Source organism: Lotus japonicus, chromosome 4 (genome assembly GCF_012489685.1).
Source record: "Lotus japonicus ecotype B-129 chromosome 4, LjGifu_v1.2".
NCBI classification, from domain to species: domain Eukaryota; kingdom Viridiplantae; phylum Streptophyta; class Magnoliopsida; order Fabales; family Fabaceae; genus Lotus; species Lotus japonicus.
Window position 1 is genome coordinate 30,240,819 of NC_080044.1, and position 17,764 is coordinate 30,258,582.

The 17,764-nt window shown below is 39.6% G+C and overlaps 1 protein-coding gene across 3 annotated transcripts; it reads right to left on the reverse strand.

Annotated features, from left to right (window-relative positions):
• Positions 1-952: 952 nt before the first annotated feature.
• LOC130715735 (protein SEMI-ROLLED LEAF 2-like) lies at positions 953-4,108 on the reverse strand. Of its 3 annotated transcripts, none has more exons than XM_057565852.1 (6): positions 3,984-4,108; positions 3,419-3,664; positions 2,914-2,988; positions 2,640-2,755; positions 1,825-1,874; positions 953-1,298 (listed from the first exon to the last, which is right to left on the reverse strand). In XM_057565852.1, exons 2-5 carry the CDS (start codon positions 3,488-3,490, stop codon positions 1,835-1,837), a joined length of 303 nt encoding a protein of 100 aa, XP_057421835.1. In that variant the 5' UTR covers positions 3,491-3,664; positions 3,984-4,108; the 3' UTR covers positions 953-1,298; positions 1,825-1,834. The 3 variants fall into 3 exon arrangements, with proteins under 3 accessions (XP_057421835.1, XP_057421834.1, XP_057421833.1); XM_057565851.1 differs by having other exon boundaries at positions 3,857-4,063; XM_057565850.1 differs by having other exon boundaries at positions 3,419-4,063.
• Positions 4,109-17,764: the final 13,656 nt, after the last annotated feature.

A 17,764-nucleotide genomic window follows, 5' to 3' on the forward strand; every position in this document is an offset into this window, starting at 1 on the left:
ATTCTGGCTAAATCCAATTCTGCTAATGCTGATCCAAACACACACTAATTCTTGTGGATCCAGTACAATAATTCATTTTATTACTTGAGAACAATGCTTTCTTTTCTTCATCTTCTTGCTTCAATTCTCTTCTCTGCTCCCTCTAATTTCTAGTCTTCATCCTCCATCTTGTTTGATACAGTTTATTTTACTGCGTGATTTGCCGTTGTTGCATTGATTATTTGAGTAATGGAAAAAAAATGAAAACTATTTTACTTTTTGGCATTAAAATTACAGATTTTACTAGGGTTGTCCATCGGTCAGGTACAAATGGGTTCGAGCTAAAAATATCGGTTTTGAATGGTTGAAGTTGTCATCATCCAAGCAGATCCACCACCGTCCAATGAAGATATAGGTTCTGATTATATTCACGCGCTTTACAATGCATTTCAACTTTATGTTCACGCGTTTCACGATGTACTTTAACTTTAAATCAACACGCTACACGACGCCATCAACTTTATGTCATTATGCACAATCACTTCATATCCACACACTGATTAATGACAATTGCAAAACAAGATGCGTGTAGAACAAAGCTGAAGCGTGAAGATAATTGGAATAATGTTCTCTTCACACGTCCCTTTGAGGTGAAGGAGGTGGAGAGAGGTGGAAGCAGGAGAGAGATAAAAAGAAAAGAAAAAGTATGAGAAAAAGTATGAGATGTGATAAATGATAAGAGAGAGATAGAAATAAAAATAGGTGAAAGTGAAGTGTATTAAAAATAAGATGTGAAAATATCATTGTTGTGAAAAGTATAAACCCGCGGAAACCGTAGTCTGGTAGAACCATAACCCGTAAGATAATATGCATCATGAAGCGAGTTGACTTAAAGTGCATCATCAAGCGCGTAGATATAAAGTTCAAGAACACTTTGACATCAAATTGTGGTGCATTGTTAAGTACGTCAATATAAAGCTGAAGTGAACAGTAACTTAAAGTTTAAGTGTTTATTGACACAAAGTCGAGGCAGGATGGGAAACTTGATGTGAGTAGTCTAGTTGATGCGACAACTATCTATCATGTCATTTGTCATTCTTATGAATAGTTCTACCACTTTTGGGAAAAACAAAAGGTGAGATGAGATGAGGAGGTTTTATGTCACGCTTTATACGAAATATCACTCATTCTCATCAATTACTCATTTACAATTTCTGAGTAATCACACTTTGTGACAGGTCTATACACTATTAGGAACAGAAGCTTTAGCTAGATGTGAAAATCACAATGACAAGTCCCAGGATCAATGGGGCTGCTTCCTGCAAGTGTAAAGAAAGTAAAGTAAATAAAAGAGAACACAAAATAAAAGGACTGAAATAATGTTAACGCAAGCATGAGATGTCGGTTGAGATGTCAGTTAACACAATAACCAGGCCTAAAGTAACGTGTACAAAGCATTTGGAAAACCATTAAACCACTAAAGCATGCAGGCTTATAAACCATGCTGCACTATAGCTTTAAATTAAACCCTCCATTCCATTTCAGAATCATGTGTCAAACCAAGAAAACAGTTTGAATAAGCATTCAGTTTTTAGTAAATATATCATATTTCAAACCCTTTCAAAAAATGTAAGCTACAAAAAGGCAAATACAATTCAGATACACAGTTCAAATCAAAATAGTAATCTGTAATAGTCATGTAGAGCAAATAAAAGGATGAAAACAGTATAGTAGATGGAAATTACTAAGCAATTGTAGCATGGAACCAACTCCTTTTCAAGATGAAAGTTTTATGACAATGATGTGCATAACTTAGTTGAAGACAAAAAGCATAAGATAACTTACATTATCAAACTCAACTGATATATGAGAGAGTGTTCGCCCATAAACTGAACCTACAGAGCAAAGCAGTTCAATTAATTCAAAATGACATATATACATATTATAAGTTTGATTAAAAAACAAAATCTTATAATATCTTGATAATACTACAAACTGATGAAGATAATAATATAATTTTAAGGAGATTGAATCATGAATGTCCTGTTCTGCAGTATTTGGTTGTAAACAAACAGATAGGAACCCGAAAAACAGAGCACATTTTTATTAAAGGAAAGCAGCTAAAATCGTTCTACTCTGCTGATATCAACAAAATATCAATACATAATTTCAAAAAATAAAATAAAAAATATCAATACATATGGGGAGTTTGTAAACCAAGTGAATTGGTGTAGAGGTTCAGCACTTCATCCTTTAAGCAAGTGGTTGGGGGTTCGAATCCCAACTCTTGCGAATAGAAAAACTCCTTGGCAGCCCCCTACCGCTTAGTGCGCTAACCGTGGGGCAAGGGATTAGTCTCATGGCTGTAGGCTGTGGTCCTTGGTCAAGACCAAAAAATATGGGGAGTTTGTAAAAGAACAAAGAAGAACACTCAACGGAAAAGGAATGCAGAGACACCGCAAGCACTTCGAGGGACTATTAATTAGAATGATTCAAGACTAATAATACAGATATATACCCCTAAGTTAGTTCCTAAGATTGCTCCTCATAGATCCTATCATATATACATGATACACTACCATAAATATAAAAGATATTCTAACATAAACGTAAAAGGCCATGTCATAGAAGCATAAAAATAAGATGGATATGAAACTTACATTTGTTCTTTACAAGAAAACAGAAATTTCTTGTAAATACACATGACTATTTTTGTTGAATGTAAATTCTCATTTCGTAGCTCCTTGTAACACCTTTGCTCAAGGGCATTCACAATCTGGTCACCAATTATATAACTTTAGTCAGCATAGCAACAACTTTTAAGCATTTAGAAACTTAAGCTTTTCTTAATAAAACAATGAAAACAATTTTATAATATAGTCACTGAAAAATGATATCGTACATTCTGTGTGCTACTGTTAAAGGACCCCATACCTTTGGGATGGGTAAAAGATTTTTGGCAGCATAATCACATAGTTTTCCTATTTTCCTATCATTCGCCCCTTCCTCCTGAAAACTCAAAAATACAATAAAGACGAAATCAGTACAGAAGGCATTTTGTGAGACAAATACAAGTAAAAAGAACAAGTAAGCCAATTGAAGAGACATATGAATATCATGTTTTAATTTTATGTTACATAAAGCTGAAGGCCACTATCATGTAACAGTGGAACAAACATTTGAATAACTTAAATAGGAATGTTGCCTTCCTCCAACTTCAATAACCTACTTAAATACCACAGTGAAACATCACATTAACACCAAAGTAGGTAATAACATCTTCGAGTAAATTTCTCTTTTCTCAGAACCAATTCTGACACTGAGAAGCTACTCACAGAAGCTTCTCGCTATAAGGACTCAACAGACAACTGCTTTTGCAATGAGATGTGACATGATTAGAGTTTCATGGAACAAAATAAGAAGAAGAAAAAAAGCAAACCTGATTACGAGGGAAAATCTCAGCAATGAGCTTCTTGTACCTCTTGACAGGTTGTCTGGACCTGGCTCTCATGGTAGGGCAGAAGAAACAAAGACTGCCACAAGCAGGCTGAACTTGACGGAGTTTAACCAAAGTTTGGCTTGAAATTTCGCTCTCTTTCCCTTCAACACCAATGAGAAAAAAATCCAATTTTAACGTGAAGAAGGGAAAGAAAAGCTAAAACACCCCTCAAACTGAATCACCAGCCTGCAGATAGCAAAATTCAAAGGTAAAATCAAAAAATTGTGAAATGAGAAGAAAATGCAGCTCAAGAATTTAACCCTCCAAATGAAATGAATGCATGTGGATCTGTGCAAGGCAAAGCCATTGGGGTGGATGAGATCGAATGAAGAGGAGATCGAAGAAAGGGACGAATCTGGGGTTGAGAAATGGACCAACTTTGTTGGCGTAGATAGGAACGAGGTCTCCGTCGTTGTTGGAGGAGGGTAAGCCAAATGAGAAAGAGATGAGGGTAGTAAAAACTTAAACTTGAGCGCAACAGTTGAAGGAAGGAGATTGAACTAACCGAACTAACTAATTGAATGAGTGTAGAGTGATAAGGAGGTTAGTGAGAGAGTAAGATGAAGAGGACGGATTAGCCAGACATGAAATCTGAAGTACAATAGAGATAAGATTTCTATAATTTTTTAATGTTTCTCTCTCCAATTGAGTCCTGGTAGATGAATAAGTCAAAAAAATTAAAGAGGGAAACTAAAAGAAGAAAGAGCGGGAACTCTAAAGACAGAGAAAGATTGAAATAAGCCAAAAAAAAGAGGACCTGGCACGTAATCATTTTGACTAAAATCAGTGTCTCAATCTCAAAAAAATCAAAAAATGAGCGGGAAATTAAAAATTTGAGCCCCTAAAATTAAAATCAGGTTATTTCATTGATATTAATTTCTATGTACTGACAGTGTAAAAAGTTTTACACAATCATTTAATCACAATCTTCTATTTTCAATTTTAAATACTATTAAATTTAAAATTAATTTTGAGCTAGCAAAATGAGATATGATTAAATCATTGTGTAAAACTTATTTACACTGTTAGTGCATCTAAATTAATCTCTATTTAATTATTAGTGGAATAAAATTATTTATTTAGTTGAATGATTAAACATATATGCACTGACGGTGTGTATGTGTAAACTTTGTTTACACATTACACATACATTCAATTAAACTTTAGATTGTATGAACACGTCGAGTTAGCTATCTTTGTAACTTATCAACCTTGAAAGCTTTATTAGGTTGTTTTAACAAGTTGATCTTAACCGAAATATCTAATCTTAAGAAGTTAAAAGCCTGATATGCCTAGTTATGTTTGTAAGATCAAGTTTTGATCTAGTAGTACAACTCTATGTTTTGATGATTACAAGTTAACCTTTTGATATGAACAATTGTGGTACTCTAACGTGTTTTTCTGAGTGTGCTATTTACAGGCTCTGACCTCAACTCAATCTCACACAAATCAGAAGCACTGTGTATAAAGAGTGACCCAAGCAACGCTTTCGCATTCACCATGTTCAGTATGAACAGTGGAAAAGCTTCAGAAGTTCTGAAGTTATACAAACTCTGAGGTGGACTCAGTCACTAGAAGCTCTGAAGATCCAGAAAGTCTGATAACCAAGAAACACTGAAGGCTCAGATGTTCTGATGGTGTAGAAGGCTCTGAAGATACAGAAGCTGAATAGTGGAAACTCTGAAGTCCAGAAGCAAGAAACTCTTAAGGCCATGTTCTTCCCTCTGAGTTCAGAATCAGAAGATACAATGGTCAGAGGATCTGTGCTTTCCCTCTGACTCTGATCAACCGGCTTCACAAGTTCCAATATGAAGCATTCCCCTGATCAGAAGTCTCCTAGGTTTAAAGGTCGCGTCGCTATCCAAGTACAAAAGCAATTGTACCTTCCTGACGACCTACCTAACGTTCTCAGCCACAGCAGAAGCTGGATTTTCCAGAACTGCCCTCCAACGGTAGCATTTCCCATGCATCGCTCAACCCTAATCCTTGGAGTATATAAAGAGGCTGAAGACTGAAAGAAACGGCTAGAAGCATTCACATACGCGCAAGACATATTCAAAATCTTCTAAGTTTTCTTTCATCTGAAATTCATTGAGTTTACTATTAGCTTTTTAGAAGCAAATCTCTTGTAAACAATTCTTTGATAAACAGTTTGTTTAGTTCCTTTAGGAGATCAAGGTTGATCGGATCCTAGAGAAGACTAAGAGAGTGAATCTTAGTGTGAGCTAAGTCAGTGTAATTGTTAGTCACTTGTAGGTTTCAAGTGCAGCTGTAACTCTTACCTGATTAGTGGATTGCCTTCATTCTAAGAAGGAAGAAATCACCTTAACGGGTGGACTGGAGTAGCTTGAGTGATTTATCAAGTGAACCAGGATAAAATCCTTGTGTGCTTTTCTATCTCTTATCTTTAGCACTTAAGTTCTCGAAAGATTTGTCAAAATCTTTAAGGTGGAAGTTTTATACTGAAAACGTTATTCAAACCCCCCCTTTCTACCGTTTTTCATACCTTCAATTGGTATCAGAGCGCAAGTTCTGATTACCACACCTAACAGTGTTCAGTGATCCGGGCCGGTGTGAAAAACAATGGCTGCCACCACCAGTGAAACTCAAAGAGATGGTTACAATGCAAAGCCTCCTATGTTCGACGGTCAAAGGTTCGAATATTGGAAAGATAGACTGGAAAGTTTCTTTCTGGGTTTCGATGCAGATCTCTGGGATATTATTGTGGATGGCTACGAGCGTCCAGTTGATGCAGATGGCAAGAAGATCCCAAGGTCAGAGATGACTGCAGATCAAAAGAAGCTGTACTCACAACATCACAAAGCAAGAGCAATTCTTCTAAGTGCTATTTCCTATGAAGAGTACCAGAAGATTACAGATCGTGAGTTTGCGAAAGGCATTTTCGAATCTCTGAAGATGTCTCATGAAGGAAACAAGAAAGTCAAAGAATCAAAGGCATTGTCTTTGATCCAAAAATATGAATCCTTCATCATGGAGCCAAATGAGTCCATTGAAGAAATGTTCTCCAGATTTCAGTTGCTTGTAGCTGGCATACGACCTCTCAACAAGAGCTACACAACAAAAGATCATGTCATAAGGGTCATCAGGTGTCTTCCTGAAAGTTGGATGCCTTTGGTGACTTCAATAGAGCTCACGAGAGACGTTGAGAATATGAGTTTAGAAGAACTCATCAGCATTTTGAAATGCCATGAGCTGAAGCGCTCAGAGATGCAAGATCTGAGGAAAAAGTCCATAGCCTTGAAATCCAAATCTGAAAAGGCTAAGGTTGAGAAGTCAAAAGCTCTTCAAGCTGAAGAAGAGGAATCTGAAGAAGCGTCAGAAGATTCTGATGAAGATGAGCTGACTCTGATCTCCAAGAGACTCAATCGCATCTGGAAGCACAGGCAGAGCAAATACAAAGGCTCTGGAAAGGCAAGAGGAAAGTCTGAATCCTCAGGTCAGAAGAAGTCCTCACTTAAGGAAGTCACATGCTTTGAGTGCAAAGAATCAGGGCACTACAAAAGTGACTGTCCAAGATTGAAGAAGGACAAGAAGCCAAAGAAGCACTTCAAGACGAAGAAGAGTCTGATGGTGACATTTGATGAATCAGAGTCAGAGGATGTTGACTCTGATGGTGAAGTCCAAGGACTCATGGCTATTGTCAAAGACAAGGAAGCAGAGTCAAAGGGAGTTGTTGACTCTGACTCAGAATCAGAAGGAGATCCTAACTCAGACGATGAAAATGAGGTATTCGCTTCTTTCTCTACCTCTGAACTGAAACATGCATTGTCTGATATTATGGATAAGTATAACTCCTTATTGTCTAAGCATAAGAAGCTGAAAAAGAACTTATCCGCTGTTTCCAAGACTCCTTCTGAACATGAGAAAATTATTTCTGATTTGAAAAATGATAATCATGCTTTGATCAATTCTAACTCTGTGCTTAAGAACCAGATTGCTAAGTTAGAAGAAATTGTTGCCTGTGATGCCTCTGATTGTAGAAATGAATCTAAGTATGAAAAGTCTTTTCAAAGATTCCTAGCTAAAAGCGTGGATAGAAGCTTAATGGCTTCAATGATCTATGGCGTAAGCAGAAATGGAATGCATGGCATTGGCTATTCTAAACCAATTAGAAATGAGCCCTCTGTGTCTAAAGCTAAATCCTTGTATGAATGCTTTGTTCCCTCTGGTACCATATTGTCTGATCCTGTACCTGCTAAAGTTGCTAAAAACCCTCTTAAAAAGGGATCCTTCTCTATGACTAAATATCATGCAAATATTCCTTTAAAATATCATGTTGAGACACCCAAGGTGATCAGAACCTCTGGAGTAACTAACAAGAGAGGACCCAGAAAGTGGGTACCTAAGGACAAGATTATCTATGTTGCAGATATCCTTGATAGCTCCACTGAAACACCAATCATGGTATCTGGACAGTGGATGCTCGCGTCACATGACGGGAGAAAGGCGTATGTTCCGAGAGCTGAAACTTAAGCCTGGAGGCGAAGTTGGCTTTGGAGGAAATGAAAAGGGTAAAATTGTTGGTACTGGTACTATTTGTGTAGATAGTAGTCCATGCATTGATAATGTGTTATTGGTAGACGGCTTAACACATAACTTATTGTCTATAAGTCAATTAGCTGACAAGGGTTATGATGTTATATTCAATCAAAAGTCCTGCCGGGCTGTAAGTCAGATCGATGGCTCTGTTCTGTTTAACAGCAAGAGGAAGAACAACATTTATAAGATCAGATTATCTGAGTTGGAGGCTCAGAATGTGAAGTGCCTTCTGTCTGTTAATGAAGAGCAGTGGGTATGGCATAGACGGTTAGGGCATGCCAGTATGAGAAAGATTTCTCAGCTGAGCAAGCTAAACCTTGTCAGGGGCTTACCCAATCTGAAGTTCGCTTCAGACGCTCTTTGTGAAGCATGTCAGAAAGGCAAATTCACAAAAGTCCCTTTCAAGGCAAAGAATGTTGTCTCAACCTCAAGGCCGTTGGAACTTCTGCATATCGACCTTTTTGGACCAGTGAAAACTGAGTCTATAGGTGGCAAGAGATATGGGATGGTTATCGTTGATGACTATAGCCGCTGGACATGGGTAAAGTTTCTAACCCGCAAGGATGAGTCTCATGCTGTGTTCTCTACCTTCATTGCTCAAGTGCAAAACGAGAAGGCTTGTAGGATTGTGCGTGTCAGAAGTGACCATGGTGGAGAGTTTGAGAATGACAAGTTTGAGAGTCTGTTTGATTCCTATGGAATTGCACATGATTTCTCTTGTCCGAGAACTCCTCAACAAAATGGTGTTGTTGAGAGGAAGAACAGAACTCTTCAGGAGATGGCTAGAACCATGCTCCAAGAAACTGGCATGGCTAAGCACTTTTGGGCAGAGGCAGTAAATACAGCATGTTACATTCAGAACAGAATCTCTGTGAGACCAATTCTGAATAAGACTCCTTATGAATTGTGGAAGAACATAAAACCCAACATTTCTTATTTTCATCCTTTTGGCTGTGTTTGTTATGTTCTCAATACTAAGGATAGATTGCATAAATTTGATGCTAAGTCTTCTAAATGTCTATTACTCGGTTACTCTGAGAGATCTAAAGGTTTTAGATTTTATAATACTGATGCTAAGACTATTGAAGAATCTATTCATGTTAGATTTGATGATAAGCTTGACTCTGACCAGTCAAAGCTAGTTGAAAAGTTTGCAGATTTAAGCATTAATGTTTCTGACAAAGGCAAAGCTCCAGAGGAAGATGAGCTAGAGGAAGATGAACCAGAGGAAGAAGCTGGTCCCTCTAACTCACAAACTCTGAAGAAGAGCAGAATCACTGCAACTCACCCTAAGGAATTGATTCTGGGCAACAAAGACGAACCAGTCAGAACCAGATCTGCCTTCAGACCCTCTGAAGAGACCTTGCTCAGTCTGAAAGGATTGGTGTCCTTAATTGAACCCAAGTCCATAGATGAAGCTCTTCAGGACAAGGATTGGATTCTGGCCATGGAAGAAGTATTGAATCAATTCTCCAAGAACGATGTTTGGAGCTTAGTGAAGAAGCCTGAGAGTGTCCATGTTATTGGAACGAAATGGGTATTCAGAAACAAGCTGAATGAGAAAGGAGATGTAGTCAGAAACAAGGCAAGGCTAGTTGCTCAAGGCTACAGCCAGCAGGAAGGAATAGACTACACTGAAACATTTGCTCCAGTAGCAAGACTGGAGGCAATCAGACTGTTGATCTCTTTCTCAGTGAATCACAACATAGTTCTACATCAGATGGACGTGAAGAGTGCCTTCCTAAATGGTTATATTTCAGAGGAAGTCTATGTTCATCAACCCCCAGGTTTTGAAGATGAGAAGAAGCCAGACCATGTGTTCAAATTGAAGAAATCACTCTACGGTCTGAAGCAAGCTCCCAGAGCATGGTATGAGAGACTTAGCTCATTCCTTCTGGAGAATGAGTTTGTAAGGGAATTTTCTGAGATGATGCAGGCTGAATTTGAGATGAGTATGATGGGAGAATTAAAGTACTTTTTGGGAATACAAGTTGATCAAACACCAGAAGGAACATATATCCATCAGAGCAAGTACACTAAAGAACTTCTGAAGAAGTTCAATATGCTGGAATCTACAGTGGCCAAGACTCCAATGCATCCTACATGCATTCTGGAGAAAGAAGATAAAAGTGGTAAAGTATGTCAGAAGCTCTATCGTGGCATGATAGGTTCACTTCTATACTTAACTGCATCTAGGCCAGACATATTATTTAGTGTTCATTTATGTGCTCGATTCCAATCAGATCCAAGGGAAACCCACTTAACTGCTGTTAAGAGGATCCTAAGGTATCTGAAAGGCACCACTAACCTTGGCTTGATGTATAAGAAAACATCAGAGTATAAGCTTTCAGGTTACTGTGATGCTGATTATGCTGGAGATAGAACAGAGAGAAAAAGTACTTCTGGAAATTGTCAATTTCTGGGAAGCAATCTAGTCTCATGGGCAAGCAAGAGGCAATCAACCATTGCACTATCAACTGCAGAGGCAGAATATATCTCAGCAGCAATATGCAGCACTCAGATGCTCTGGATGAAACATCAGCTGGAGGATTATCAGATCCTTGAGAGCAATATCCCAATCTATTGTGATAACACTGCTGCAATCTCATTGAGTAAGAATCCTATCCTGCATTCAAGGGCAAAGCACATTGAGGTAAAGTATCACTTTATTAGAGATTATGTACAGAAGGGCGTACTTCTTCTGAAGTTTGTTGATACTGACCATCAATGGACAGATATCTTTACAAAGCCCTTAGCAGAGGATAGATTTAATTTTATTCTGAAAAATCTGGACATGGACTTTTGTCCAGAGTGAAGATGGATCAGAACCTCTGACTATGATACTTCTTGATCAGAAGATGTCTAGTCCAGAAGGTAACTCAATCAGAGTGTGTGTACCCACTGGTACTGACTCTGAAGCTGAGACAGCAACACGTGTGTCAGTATTTCTGATGCATAGTTCCTTGTGCCCGTGTGACAGTCTGTTATGATTGCGTGTAGATGTGCTTCTCTCCTGTGTGTAATTTGTGTATTTACTGTTACTATCTATCTTTAATTTTCAACCGTTGATCTTAAAGTGCTTTTCGAATCAACAACGGTTATTTGTTAAAACCCACTATACACACACGATCTCGTTCACTTCCGGTTTTTACTCTCGCTCTCTCTGCTTTTCAAAACCGCTTATTCTCGATTTCTCTCTCGATCTCTCTTCATCTTTCAACCTTCATCTTCTACCTTAAACCTTCAACCGCTTCAACAATGGTGAGTCAAACCAGAAGATCTACTGCAGATGCACCCCAGTTCCCTCACATGGTAGTTGGTCTAGCAACGGGTCAAAGGGGCCCTGAGAATCCGACACCAGATCAAGGTCAAGCTCAAGAGCAGATTCTTCCAATTGCAGAACGGGGCTGTGCCGTTCACTGCGTATTTGCTCCTGAGGAACTTCAAGTCCTGGCAGAATGGAGATTCGACCTCGACAACCTGGCTACAAATGGGTATGATCTTCGTCCTGAAGTCCAAGTTCAAGGTTGGGGAAATTACTTCAACAGACTTCGAGGACCGGTGTATGAGAAACTGGTAAAGGAATTCTGGAAGCACGCCGACTGCGATGATACTCAGGTGGTATCTCACATTCTCGGAAGGAAGATCATCATCACAGAGAAGTCATTCGTGAACTTGCTAGGTGCAGATACTGCTTTTGGGTATCGTTTCCAACTCACGGAATCGAAGCTGAAACCCAGCACCAAGGATACAATCAACCAGGCCCTGTACACAAATTACAAACCGGGCAAGACGAATTGCAAGGTGATGGACTTTCATCCCAAGCTCAGGATCTGGCACAAAATCCTGCTCCACTGCATAAACCAGAGACCAAAGGGCAGTTCTCCAGACTACATCAACTTCAACCAGAAGGTGATGTTGTTCTTCATCCAAGACCAGAAGAAGATCTGCCTTCCCTACTTCCTGTTCTCCTACTTGAAGGAATGCATCCGGAAGTCTCGTACCACTGCCTCCATCAAGTCAGCGATCAAGTATATTCCCTTCGGGAGACTTTTGTCTGATCTCTTCATTGAGAGTGGCCTCGTTCAAGATCTGATAAATGCTGGATGCACAGAGGATCTGACCACCATTGTCAGTGATGTTTTCACGGCAAACTCTCTAAAGAAGATGGGCCTAATCAAGAAGAAGATTGCTCCTGCTCATGAAGACACATCTTCTGAGATCAGAAGCAGAAGGATGCCTCTGAATGACTACCCTCTGTGGACTCAGGCAGACAATCCTGACGCCATTAGGTGCTATGTTGAAGACCTAAGGGCTCAAGGATTCGAAATTGATCTTGACGACTTCTTCAGCAGACTGCCGCCAGCTCTAGAGTTTCCTTCTCCTCCCAAGAAGAAAGTTCAGAGGAAGATGGTCCTGGAAGAATCCTTTGAGGAATCAGATGTCCCTCTGGTCAAAAAGAAGAAGAGAAAGCCTGATGATGGTGATGATAGTGATAATGAGGATGGTCCTCCTAAGAAGAAGAAGAAGCAAGTCAGAATCGTGGTGAAGCCTACTCGGGTGGAACCAGCTGCTGAAGTGGTCAGAAGGACTGAACCTCCTGCCAGAGTGACAAGATCATCAGCACTTTCAAGTAAGTCTGCACTTGCTTCTGATGATGATTTGAATTTATTTGATGCACTCCCCATTTCTGCCTTGCTCAAAGACTCCTCAAATCCCCTCACTCCTATTCCTGAATCCCAACCAGCTGCACAACCCACCTCTCCACCACATTCCCCAAGGTCTTCATTTTTTCAACCTTCTCCTACTGAAGCACCTCTCTGGAATTTGCTTCAGAACCAACCCTCTAGATCAGAAGAACCTACCTCTCCCATCACCATTCCATACAACCCACTTGAACAACCAGAGCCTACCCACACACAACCTGGACCCAGAACCTCTGATCACTCTGTCCCAAGAGCATCAGAACGTCTGGCTCCCAGAACTACTGATACAGACTCTTCCACAGCCTATACACCTGTATCCTTCCCAACCAATGTTGCTGATTCTTCTCCCTCCAATAACTCTGAATCCATTCGAAAATTCATGGAGGTCAGAAAAGAAAAGGTGTCTACCCTAGAAGAGTATTATCTCACTTGTCCAAGCCCTAGGAGATATCCTGGCCCTAGACCTGAACGTCTAGTAGACCCAGATGAACCTATCTTGGCCAATCCTTTACAAGAGGCAGACCCTTTGGCTCAACAAGCTCACCCTGTCCCTGACCAACAAGAGCCTATTCAACCAGAACCTGAACCCGAACAATCAGTGTCTAACCAATCCTCGGTTAGATCACACCATCCTCTGATTGAAACTTCAGACCCTCACCTTGGAACCTCTGAACCCAATGCTCAAATGATTAACATTGGTTCTCCACAAGGTGCCTCTGAAGCCCACAGCAGCAATCACCCAGCCTCTCCTGAAACCAACCTCTCCATAATTCCCTATACTCACCTCCAACCCACATCTCTCTCTGAGTGCATCAATATTTTCTATCATGAAGCCTCTTTGAGGCTCCGCAATGTGCACGGTCAGACTGACCTCAGTGTGAATGCTGAACGTGTGGCTGATGAGTGGAACAATCTGGGCACTTGGCTAGTGGCTCAAGTTCCAATTATGATGCAGCTCCTGCATGCAGAGGGAAGTCAGAGGATTGAGGCTGCCAAGCAAAGGTTTGCTCGAAGGGTGGCTCTTCATGAACAAGAACAGAGAAATAAGCTTCTTGAAGCTATTGAAGAAGCCAAGAGACAGAAAGCTCAAGCAGAAGAAGCTGCACGTCTAGCAGCAGTTCAAGCTGAACAAGCCAGACTAGAGGCAGAACGACTTGAAGCTGAGGCTGAAGCTCTTAGATGCCAAGCACTTGCACCAGTAGTGTTTACTCCTGATGCTTCTGCTTCCATTCCAGATCCTCAAGCTGCTCAGAATGTTCCTTCCGGTTCTACTCAGTCAAGCTCATCCAGACTCGACATCATGGAACAGCGTCTTGACATTCATGAATCCATGCTGATTGAGATGAAGCACATGATGATGGAACTTCTGCGACGCACTGATAAACCTTAGTTTTTAGGATCTCTTCGTTTTTCCTTTTCTTTAACTTTGTTTTATTTTTGTTAAACTCTGTTTCTTTTTATTTATTTATTCTACTTTGTTCGTTTGTGATTATATATGCATATCTATATATATTTGTGTCACATATGTTTGCCAAAATCTTTTTATTCATCATATTTTTATGTTTACATCATACTTTCTTTCCCTAAAGTCTAGAATGGTGGATCCCTCCTCATTCTTCTGCACTCTTGGCGCTGCTCTGACCTATCCTTCTCCAGACGCTCTAGTACATGCTGGATGTTGTTGAGCCTGTTCTTTAGCTCATCCCTCTCCAGAATTTCTTCTGAAGTCTTGAGCTTCTCTTCCAAACTCTCTTTTTCTTCCAGCAGCTTGAGTTCAAGCCGGCTGAGTTCTTGCACCTCCTCAACGAAGGCAAGAAATTCCCTCAGGTCTCTCTCCAACTCTGGACGCAGGTCCTCCTCCAGCAGTGTCCGTGTTAGCTCCGCGATGGTCGTTGTACCCTCTGGATGCCTGATGTTAAGGAACAAGTCCTCCTCGCAGGCCTTCTTCCTCAGCTCTTCTAGTGCTACGATGTATGATGCCATTTTTTTCTTTACTGAAAATTGTTCGAGGTGTGAAGCTTACCTTTCTCTCCAACGCTTTATATAGGCTTCACTTTCTCTCTGAAAGTTAATGCTCCTACAGTTTCTCGAGGTTAAGTTCTTGGTAACTGACCCTTCTCTTTACTCACTTGACCGGTGGTAAACGTTCTTCTCTTGCATTAACTCTTCTATTTATTTCGCCTAACTCTGATTCTTGCATCGTTTTCATTTTCTTTAAACTTAGACCTTCTCTAAGGGGGAGTACCTTGTACTTCAAGCTAAGTTTTTCACACCCCAAGCTTTTTGCTTATGACAAAAAGGGGGAGTAAACCCAGTTTTTGATGTGTAAGATGTGTTAGTGTGATTTATTTTTCTTTTGGAGAATTTAAGAGTTCCACCTTCATGACCATAGATGTGTCACTGGGCAAATACAAGGAATACATTTCACTTCTTCTGAAGTGATTCTAAGTTGACTCTGATACCCAAGACTCTGATACCTTGTCCGTGACTCTGATTACTTATGCGCTCTGACTACTCGATTTTCATCTATGTCATAAGTTTTTCACTATGAACTCTTATATCATTTAGCTCAGAATCTAGACTTTACTAACGTTTTCATCAAGTATTAGATTCAGGGGGAGCTAAGCTCAGAATCAAGCAGTGACTTGAATTCAGAATGAGCAAGATAAACTATTCACATCAGGATAAGTCTTATTCTATATCTCTAAACTCTGAGTGAATTCAGTTTAATGTTTAAGAATTGTTCATCAAAAATCTTAGTTTTGTCATCATCAAAAAGGGGGAGATTGTAAGATCAAGTTTTGATCTAGTAGTACAACTCTATGTTTTGATGATTACAAGTTAACCTTTTGATATGAACAATTGTGGTACTCTAACGTGTTTTTCTGAGTGTGCTATTTACAGGCTCTGACCTCAACTCAATCTCACACAAATCAGAAGCACTGTGTATAAAGAGTGACCCAAGCAACGCTTTCGCATTCACCATGTTCAGTATGAACAGTGGAAAAGCTTCAGAAGTTCTGAAGTTATACAAACTCTGAGGTGGACTCAGTCACTAGAAGCTCTGAAGATCCAGAAAGTCTGATAACCAAGAAACACTGAAGGCTCAGATGTTCTGATGGTGTAGAAGGCTCTGAAGATACAGAAGCTGAATAGTGGAAACTCTGAAGTCCAGAAGCAAGAAACTCTGAAGGCCATGTTCTACCCTCTGAGTTCAGAATCAGAAGATACAATGGTCAGAGGATCTGTGTTTTCCCTCTGACTCTGATCAACCGGCTTCACAAGTTCCAATATGAAGCATTCCCCTGATCAGAAGTCTCCTAGGTTTAAAGGTCGCGTCGCTATCCAAGTACAAAAGCAACTGTACCTTCCTGACGACCTACCTAACGTTCTCAGCCACAGCAGAAGCTGGATTTTCCAGAACTGCCCTCCAACGGTAGCATTTCCCATGCATCGCTCAACCCTAATCCTTGGAGTATATAAAGAGGCTGAAGACTGAAAGAAACGGCTAGAAGCATTCACATACGCGCAAGACATATTCAAAATCTTCTAAGTTTTCTTTCATCTGAAATTCATTGAGTTTACTATTAGCTTTTTAGAAGCAAATCTCTTGTAAACAATTCTTTGATAAACAGTTTGTTTAGTTCCTTTAGGAGATCAAGGTTGATCGGATCCTAGAGAAGACTAAGAGAGTGAATCTTAGTGTGAGCTAAGTCAGTGTAATTGTTAGTCACTTGTAGGTTTCAAGTGCAGCTGTAACTCTTACCTGATTAGTGGATTGCCTTCATTCTAAGAAGGAAGAAATCACCTTAACGGGTGGACTGGAGTAGCTTGAGTGATTTATCAAGTGAACCAGGATAAAATCCTTGTGTGCTTTTCTATCTCTTATCTTTAGCACTTAAGTTCTCGAAAGATTTGTCAAAATCTTTAAGGTGGAAGTTTTATACTGAAAACGTTATTCAAACCCCCCCTTTCTACCGTTTTTCATACCTTCAATGTTGTTTTGACATATCAATCTTGCTTGAACTAGCGACTATTAGGCACTTAAGATCGAGATTAGCTAACGATGTGTTGGTTCAACATGGTCGAATTTCTAACAAGACACTCTTGACCTTTTTATATAAATAAAGTCTAACAACAATTTCGTTTTGACCATTAATCATGACAATTTTGATCCTCCAAGAATCTTGGTCATCCATCAAGTTCATCCTAATCATCTATCAAGATCATATTGACCAGCCATCATGATCATCCATCATTATGATCCTAATCATCCATCTTGATAATCATGATCACCCATCATGTACATCATAATCATCCATCAGGATTATATCGACTATTCATCATTATGATCCTAATCAACCATCATGATAATCACGATTACCCATCATGTTCATCTTGATCACCATCGAGTTCATCATAATCATCCTTCAAGTTTATATTAACCACCCATCATTATGATCCTAATCATCCATCATGATAATCATGATCATCCATCAGGTTCATCTTGATCATCCATCAGGTTCACCCTGATTCAAAGTGTGTGTTACTCTCGAGGTCCAAATCAAAGAGTTTAATCATCATGAAGTTAATGCCTAGAAAGTGGCTGAGAAGGATAGGATTCCCCTCCACCTTCTTTAGTTCATTTTTTCATCTCAGCTCCTTATTATGATTATCCACATGATTAAGAGAATTTATAATAACAACCAACAATTAGTTAACCATTCATCTTAACTCAGATTAATTTTCAAAGTGTGATTTTGATTAATTTCGAAAACTGTGAATTAAAGTCCCAAAAGTATGTTTCTCGTATTGAAAAATCCTTGAAAGAAGCTCATAAACGAAATCAGAAGGAAATTGAGCCCGAAAAATAAATTCTAGAAAAATCTGGAAAATTTCCAGATTTGGCTCGTCGGAAAAGATGAAGGTGGGGCGGCGGCCGCGGCGGAGTTTCTCGCCGGAGATGAACGAAGCATGTAGGGTGATGCGAATTTCTTCTAGAGGAACAAAGGTGGTGGAA